Source organism: Limulus polyphemus, unplaced genomic scaffold, assembly GCF_000517525.1.
Source record: "Limulus polyphemus unplaced genomic scaffold, Limulus_polyphemus-2.1.2 Scaffold3321, whole genome shotgun sequence".
Classification (NCBI taxonomy): Eukaryota; Metazoa; Arthropoda; class Merostomata; order Xiphosura; family Limulidae; genus Limulus; species Limulus polyphemus.
Window position 1 is genome coordinate 29,123 of NW_013668931.1, and position 9,431 is coordinate 38,553.

Below are 9,431 nucleotides of genomic sequence, written 5' to 3' on the forward strand. Positions count from 1 at the left end.
ATATATATATTTCCCTGTGGAAAACGAATAAGAAAACTGCAATATCAGACTTTTTTCCCCTCTTTCTTTAAAGTTAAGAAACTGGTAGAAGAAATTAATAAAAGGTCACTCTTCAGGAAATAGTTTTACTGAGAATCTATAACAAAAAACATACAAATACCACTTTCTGACTAAACAGAAATAATAATAAAAAGGAAAAAAATACTGATATTTCAGTGTTTTCTTATATATATATTATTTTTAATACATTTTTTGTAACTTTTATATTAGATAAAAAATAATGTTTATAAACAAAAGTAATAATCTGATATACTTCTTGCTATGGAGTAAAAAGTTGTACTAGTTCTAAACATGAAGCATGGGCAATTTATACACTGAAAGCATCCCATGTTCATAATGAAGTATTGATTTGTGCTAACATTAGAAAGACTGAAATTGGTGTTTTCATACATAACATTCTTGAAGCCTTACCAGGTCACTATATGAGCTTGACTGCTTGATAGAATTAAACCAACTAGCATAAAATACCCTTGTTCCAGCTGCAGTACTCATAGGCCTCATGATTCATAGAGGTCCTAGTATATATTGATTGAGCTCTTTCATTATCCACAATAACTTCTATAGCTATCCCAAGGGGGTCCAAACCATGTTAGGAAATCCTCCTTTAGCATAATGCCCCCAATGATCCCAGGGGGAGCTAGGAACATAAAATTTAGTGCCATATTTGGGTTCAGCCACCCTGAAATCCTACTCCTGACTCACATCATGTCTGGGTTAACTTCTGGGGATTGCCATAGAAAGAAGGATGGACCACCCCCAGCCACCCAGAGTCCACCTGACAAGTTTGGTCCTGCTAACTCCGCAACTATAGAAGGAGATCACAGATGAACAAACACACATGAATTAATATAACATAACATAAAATTTAAGTTTTACCCAACCATTCTCAACATTAACTTGAAACATATTCTGATACGATAACTTACCTCTTCATGCATAATAGCTTTTTTCAACTTGTGCTGCCTTCTCTTCGAACAATTTACACTTGCCACTAGCCACTGTAGCATGCAAGTGAACATGTGACAACCCTACACCAATAGGAGTTCAACATACCTTCATAGTGTAGCTGACTCCCTCTATACTGTAGAGCACTTTCATCACTTTTGATTTGGCATTCCAGTGTGCAGTCATGTTCAATTTTTGCTCTATGTTTCTTATTATAATATTGTCAATTGTACTAAATACTACTGTATTAGCACTTTTAATTAAGTCTCAAATTAGTATTATTACACCAGCTTTTGGTATGGATCCTGCCACTACTGATCCAACAACAGTTCTACTTGTGTGGCTTCAGGTTCCACACTTTCAGTGGAGGAGGTTCTTGGCCTTGATGCATTAGGAGTTAGAATCTATCATGCGGCTAGTTACGTCTCTAACTTTGGCCAAATATCCCTTTTCCTGGAGAATCTGTTCCTGAAGAGGAGGATTTCGACAGCCTTTTTCCACCTCCTGCCTTTGCTGTGACTTCCCAAATTACCCCTCTCAATCTACCTCATCTTTCATTGCATTTTTTAGCATGATTTCACAGATATGTTACCTCTTGTCTCTTTCCCATGTCTTATGATTCCTTCCCCTCCCTTCATCATCATGCCCCAATGCGAAGTTCAGTTTTTCCCCCTCACCTCATATTTTAGTCCATGTTGGACAGTTTCTTGCCCAATTATATGTTCGGGTACCAGTATGCCTTGGATCCTGTGTTTGGCTGACTCCTAAGCTTTGGCATATCATAGGTCAGAATTTCTGTTTTTGGATTCTCAGACCTTAGAATATCTGATTCAGGCATTGGTCTCTGATCATGCTACTACACTACAATTTTCCCCAGTTCTTTTATCTACATCTCACACTCACTACCATCCTTTATATTTCTCATCCATTCACCTCCTTTGCAAGGCTATCCACTGTTCCCTGAGGAGTTTTCAGCAGATACATGCACCCTGCTTTTTTCTACATTGGTGCTATTATCTTCCTTAGCCTTGTCCCTTCATACATGGCATTTTTGTTGTTGGGAACTTCTTGGCATGTATGCCTTCTTATCACACGTGCATCTGCCTGCTTCCTGTTTTCATGATCTATATCTGGCTCCTTTCTTGTGCCAGTCTTTTTTTTAGGGATCTCCTTAATACTTTAGAGTCTCAGGTGGATGCTGTACATCAACATTCCTCCCTCTACTCCATATTTTCTCATCTTTCTCAATCATCTCATTCTCCTGTTTCTATGTCTTGCCCTCTGCATCATCCCCTCTACCAGTACCACCTTCCCAAATTTCTGCAGCAAGTTGTCAAATCATTCATCATTGTATTTTCCAATGTCATTGACTATCCCATGGGTTCTGGCACTGTGGGAGGTGCAGTTGGCTAGGTCTGCTCATCGGTGGGGCCCTTTCAGCAAGGACACTTGAGTTCTTCAGGTTCTAACAGAAGGACTTTCTCTTTGCTTTTCCATTCCTCCCATCTTTATCCCCATGCCCTATTTCTTTTCACCTTTCTCAAGAACCAATTTTTTGCCAGGGTGGTTTGAGATCTCTTGAACAAAGACCCTATAGAACAAGTGTTTCACCCTTTCCTGGGTTTTTATTCCCAGCTGTTTGTTGTACTCAAGAAGACAGGGAATTGATGTCCTGTTATTGATCTCTCCAACCTCAAATGCTTCATTGACGTCCCACAGTTCATCATGGAGTTTTTCCTTGCCCTGTGATGGTCATTCATTCCAGGTCTGTGGATGACCATGGTGGTTGATGTTTTGGATGCATACCTTTATATCCTGATTTCTCCAGTATCCAGACTTTACCTTTGGTTTGTTCACAAGGGTTGGTTGTTCCAATTCTATGCTCTACCATTCAATCTGGTTTTGACACCATACATCTTCTGTCACATGGTCAAAGCCTTTGCTTGGCTTATTCACAATCAAGATATTTGGTTTCACCATTATATGGATGACTATCTCCTTCCCAACTAGCCTCTCACAGCCATACCCATTTCTTCCTACAGCAGGTGACTCGTGTGGGATGGCTTGTCAAATTAGAGAAACCCTATTTCACTTCCACACAGTATCTTATTAATCTTGGAATGTTTTTCAACACCTACCTCAGCAGGGCCCAGCCTTCTCCTCTTTGTTTAAGGGCGATGGAGCTCTTGGTTTCCATGCAAGGTTATCTCTCTTTTGGGGACCTGGGCTTACATGGAATCCCTCATCCCTTGGACTCCATCTTCCTCCTTTCCCTACACGTTGACTTTGTGTGGTGGCTAGACAGGGACAACACCTCGATGGGCATTCCTCTGCTTCTTCCCCATTCTGATTGGCATATCTCTTACAGATACTTGTTTTACTGGATGGGGAAGCATACTTGGATTCTCAGAAATAGTCAGTTAAATCTTCTCTACACATCAACCTTTTGAAATCCTTAGCTGTTTGTTGATCTTTGAATTATTTCTTTCCAGTGGTACAGGGTCACCTGTTCATGACCCATTTCATTGATTTGACTATTGTATTTTACAGTAATTTTCAAGGGGTGTACCCAGTTCCATTCGCATTTCTTTGAAATGCTAAATCTCCTTTTCTAGGCTCAGTCTCAGCAAGTCCATCTTCTTGCCTGCCATATTTTGGGTCCTCAGAATCTTGTGGCAGATCGGCTATCTCATCCCAATGAAATTCTGCTAATGAATTGGTATCTTGTTCCTTAACTGTTCCGGTAGATATGCTCCCAGCTGGTTACTCCCCTTCTGGATGCATTTGCCACCCAGAGCAATACAAAACTCCCCCTCTTCTGGTCTCCAGTTCTGCATCCTTCGGCTTTAGTAGTGGATGCCTTCAGTCTGGATTGGACTAATCTTTACGTGTATGCTTATCTTCCCATCCATTTCTTCCATGTGTGATCTTTCATATACAAACCACTCTGTATCGAGTCCTTCTCATTGCCCCCTTCTGTTCTGCACTACTGTGGTTTCCACTGTTGAACCTCTTTCGATCATCTCCTCCCATACTTTGTCCACTTTCCTGATCCCTTCTCCAGCAACCTCAGTCTTATGTCTTTCATCCTCCCATCGTAGCTACACTCTGCCTTCATGTGTGGATTTTGTCCGGTCCCTTGCGAGACAATCCGGACTTTCTACATGGGTAGCCGTCCTTCATTTTCACTTGGTCTTCTCTTCTTCTGTTAAACCATCAATGGCATTGATCTTTGCACCACAGCCTTTCACCTTCCCAACCAAGTGTTCCCCACCTCTCCATTTTATTTACTTGGCTTTTCAACAGTGGTTTATCTGTTTCTACCATTGTGGGCTATAGTGTGTCCTTTTCAAATACCTTTCATTTTTCCTGCTAGCATCTTATTTTTCTTCTCCTGTCCTTTCTCTCTTGTTTTCCTCTTTTTCACCTAATTCATCTGCCCCACCCAGATCCCCTACCAGATTAGAATCTCAGTGTTGTCCTTCATGCCCTTACCCTTTGAATCTTTGGCCTCTAGCTCTTTGTATCACCTCTACTTCAAGACATATTTCTTACTTCTCTTCACGTGTGGAATTTATAGGACTGATGTCTTTGCTATCAATGTCTCCTTTATTCTTTATCACTATACCTACATCCTCCATTATCTGGATCATAGTTTTCCCACAAGACATCAGTGGCATGTGAAGGGAACATCACCTAGTCTAATGGACTCTTTTTTTTTTAGCCACACTTTTTTTTTAAATCAGAAATTGATGGTTGCTTTTGCATGAATATACAAAGTTATAGTACTTCCTTGATATTTTGCTGTGACACTAAATACAATTGTGATAGTGCTATTATTGTTTTTTCTTAACTTTATCATGTTAGGTTGTATCTACAGAAATATTGAATACAAGTCTAAATAGGTTGTAATTTCATTGTACAGGTCATGGGTTAGGCCACATTTGGAATATTGTGTTGTCTTGGGATCCTTACCTTAGGAAAGACATTGAATTGTTAGAAATGGTTCAGAGAAGGGTTACTAGAATGGTGCCTGTAATGGAGGGGTTGTCATATGAGGAGAGGCTGAAATCTCTCAAATTGTTTTCTCTTGAAAAAAGAAAAGTTAGGGGAGGATCTGATTGAGGTGTTTAAGATTGTAAAGTGAACTGATAGTGCCGATGCATCATCTTTTTTCATATTTAACAGTGAGAATAGTAGGACTAGGGGACACAAATATAAATTTTGGGAAGGTAGGAGTCATCTTCAGCTAAGGCAGTTTCATTTTTCTAACAGGGTAGTTGACCCTTGGAATGGGTTGTTTTCAGATGTTGTAGAAGCAGTATATAATTTGATAATTATATACTATATTAACCTCTAAGTATAAAAGTGGCTTCACAGATACTTACCATGACAAATTTGCTATGAAAGACTAATGTCATTTCTTGTGGGATTACTCATTCAGTCTCACATTCAAACATCACCACAGTTAAACTCATGTTTATTAGGCATGAATTATTTACAGTCAAAGTACAGAATTTGTATTTTGGTTAAGTGATATTTTTTATAATGAATTGTTGGATGCCTTCAGCCATTGGCTCATCTTCTTTATACAAATTAGAGATATTGCTTCATTTAGAAGATTGAAATTTCTTCTTACAGTTGCTGTTTCCTAAATAGCTTCTCAGATATGGTCAAGAAATAAAATGAATTTTTATCTATTTCAACCAAATATTGATTAGTTTCTGAATTAAAAAACAACAACTTTGAAATGGTCTGTGCACACAATATATTAAAAGATGTATTAAATGTTAGTGAACCACAATTTAGACATCATATGGGTTACGAAACAAATAGTAAAAGATAATTAGTTTTCAACTGACACAGTCTGTGCAAGGTAAAAGATTAAACATTTGCTTTGGTCAATTCAACCTTTCATACACATTTTGTTGATAAAAGGAAAGGATAAGCTTCAGAACATATAAATCAAATCTAACCCTGTACAAACCCCCACAACATGTATCTGATTGAGAATGACAATATAAATGAAGGGTTCTAGTACATTTTTATTTAATTTTACCATCTATGTTAAATGTAATCTTTTTGGTATTCTTCAATTTTACATAAAACACAGAAATATGTTAGATAACCCTGTGTCATCATTCAATGAATTTGTATCAACCAATCAGATAATGAATTTTACACTTCAGTGGACTTTGCAAGATAATAGAACTGTTAGCTTAATAGGTCTTTATGGTTTAAAAGTATGATAATTTGTTTTATTTTTACAGTGCTGAAAATGTTTATGGTAGAAATGCCCTTTTGAACTTTGGTATGATGAAAGAAAAGATGTTTGTTTTCCAGAGATCACTTTGGTGTTTAGAATAGCTTTTTTCAATCACTTACAAGAAGCTCAGATTAATGATCAATGCTTAAAAAATATGAATATTACTTGTTCATGGTTAAAATATTTTACAAGGTATGACACAACAGTAGTATTTAAAACCTCCATAGATATTTTGGTGATCATAAACTTTTTAACATAATATTCAACAGAGAATACAGGGCTCAGTTAGAATTCAGGCCTATCACAATGAATGATCCTGTTCAAGTCCAACAGATTTGTGTTGCAGTCAGGAAAAGGCCTTTAAATAAGAAAGGTACGTAAATGATTTTAGTTTTAATTCAGATTACTTGTTATGATGAAGTTTTTCACTACAATAATAAAAAAAGCTTATTAATAAACAAGTGAATATCTAGATACAAAATAAAATTGAGAATTTCAAATAAGTTGATGAATATTTTAAGGGTAATTAATAAAATATAAAATTAGTTTACCTTTTATGGTACAAGCATTAGAAAGAGAACATTTTCTGTAAGTGTTCCATTTAAATTATAAAATAGAACAGAAAAAGTGAATTTTTTTAAACTACAATTTCTGTAAATTTACACTAATGTATGAATAACTACTTTGTATGTTGAGTATCTAAAAGAAGTAAAGAAAATTAAAAATATCAGTATGGATAAATATAGATAGGTTCTCTATGTATAAACTAAGCACAAGTGAAAAGCAACATATATAGTAACTTTTTGGTAGTTTAAATACATCTGGAAATAAGACATTTTTATTTGTTTAAACATATTTGTCCATGATAACAGTGTTTGTTCAGCTGTTTGGTTTTAAAAGTTATTTATCACTAAAAAAAACTTGTTGAACTTTTTATTATTAATTTTATGTTTGAAGTTTGTGGAAGATTTTTTTCCAACTTTTTCATTTTTTTTAATCAAAAATGATCATCTTTCAATCCTGAAACACTTACAAATTTAAAATTTCATAAATGCTAAAATTTCTGTATCATGCATTGACTCTTATCCAGAAGTGTAAAGGGTTGTTTTTTGGCTAAATACCTATTATTCAACTAAGTCCTTTGACCAAATAACCAAATATTTGATTGGAATCTACGAGATGTATAAGTAAATATAAAAATTAACATAACATCTTCAACAAGGTAAACAAAGTACAGACTGAGTAGGATGCAATAATAACACTTAACAAAGGATCATGTAATAATTATGGCCAAATACTTATTTTGTGGTTGGCTCTATCTAGTGTCTGCAACTACCACAACATTTTTCTATACAGGCAAAAATAAATAAATAAATGGTTAGTTTTATGAGGATGTCCATTATTTCTTTAAGCATCAAAGTCCTTAACTTTAAGTACTGAACAAAGATATCTGAGTGAGAAATCCTAATAGGAAAGTGAACATTACCGTGTACCTTTAACAGCAGAACACCAGCATGGGATCACTATGACCCCATACAACTTACACCTGTATAACTAAACTAACCATGCTGGGATTGTAGGGGTACTAAATTATAAATGTAATGTAATACGCTGATATGAGTGCAGTTTACAAGAATGCAAAACAAAAAACCTAGCCTTACAAATAGTTTTTTTATGATAGCTGATAGATAAATGTGTATTAGTGAGAAAACAGTGTTCTTTGTTAAAAACTTACTGTTGACTTATTATGTAAAAGATTGATTAAATTAGACACTTACTGATAAGAATTAAGATGATTGCTTAGAAAATTAATATTTACTTACCATACTAAAATTATTTTAATTCACTGCTAACTGCTTGAGCAGAAGCAATAGCTGCTGCCTGATTAGACATACTTAAATTTTTTTCGAAAAAAACAAATACAAACAAACAACTGAGGCTAAATTTTATAGCATTATTTTTTTCTCATGATTTTAAACAGAAAATACAAGAAAAGAAGTGGATGTAGTTACTGTACCAAATAAAGAACACATTGTAGTCCATGAGCCCAAGCTTAAGGTTGATCTGACCAAGTACCTAGAAAACCAAGTCTTTAGATATGACTATGCCTTTGATGAGTCATCTGATAATGATCTAGTGTATAAGTAAGTGAGATAATTATAATTAAATGCATATGCTTAACTGTCTATGTTATTGTTTATAAATTTCTTTTGACAGCTAACGAGGTAGGAATTTTTGCATTTGGTTGTCTTTCTGATGGATTTTTTATAAACATTATCTGGAATGTCCAAACTGAAACAATACCTTTAAGATGAAAAACATTAATCATAAAGGAATATGTTTTGTCACAACAATACTAGCTGTTTACAACTTTTTTATTACTTAAAAGATTGGAATTGTGTTCATAATGCTTTTACAGCTGAGATACTTTTTTAAAGTAGACTTTTATAGCATTTTGTTCTTTTTTTTTGTTTTGTTTTTCACATCAAAGCTGAAAAGTCAAAAAAATATTTTAATATTTTTAGATTTACAGCTAAGCCATTAGTTCAAACTATATTTGAAGGTGGAATGGCAACCTGTTTTGCATATGGACAAACTGGAAGTGGGAAAACACATGTATGGTTTGCTTGAAATTATCTCTTTTTTTTTTTTTCATTTTTGTATTTTTTATTAACACTGAGGATGTTTTTACTCTAGGCAACTGTGTGGAAAGAAAGTTAAGTTGATAGCTAGCTAGATATATATGAGGGTTAGGGATTTCAATTCATCTAAAAAAAATATTCTCAAAATTTTATATTAAAGAGCATAACTTTTTATAACAGAACTTGGATTTAAAAGTTAATGATATTAAACACAATTTTATTTTTCATTTATCTCAGCAAATCAAATGGAATTTTTTTTTCATGTATTTGTTTATTGTTGCACAAATTGTTTTCTGTGTTGAATTGGTTTTTGGTACTTTGATGTGCATTGTGTTCTTGTCAATGACAGATTATACAGATCTTTGATACATTTGTGTGGTTTTTTTTATGCAAGACATTTTTTTGTATTGATTTTTATTCCTTTAGACAATGGGAGGAGACTTTCTTGGTAAATCACAAGACTGTACTAAAGGTATCTATGCACTTGCAGGTTAGTATTATAATTGTTCTTGACACTA

At 34.7% G+C, this 9,431-nt stretch overlaps 1 protein-coding gene across 1 annotated transcript in view; it reads left to right on the top strand.

The window, feature by feature from the left end:
• LOC106469137 (kinesin-like protein KIF2A) overlaps nucleotides 1-9,431 on the top strand; it is a 61,167-nt gene that overhangs the window by 17,718 nt on the left and 34,018 nt on the right. Inside the window, exons 8-11 of the mRNA XM_022397562.1 lie at nucleotides 6,541-6,644; nucleotides 8,253-8,415; nucleotides 8,797-8,887; nucleotides 9,340-9,403. Of these exons, the coding sequence (XP_022253270.1) occupies nucleotides 6,541-6,644; nucleotides 8,253-8,415; nucleotides 8,797-8,887; nucleotides 9,340-9,403 (422 nt within the window). The remainder of the gene's footprint in view (nucleotides 1-6,540; nucleotides 6,645-8,252; nucleotides 8,416-8,796; nucleotides 8,888-9,339; nucleotides 9,404-9,431) is intronic.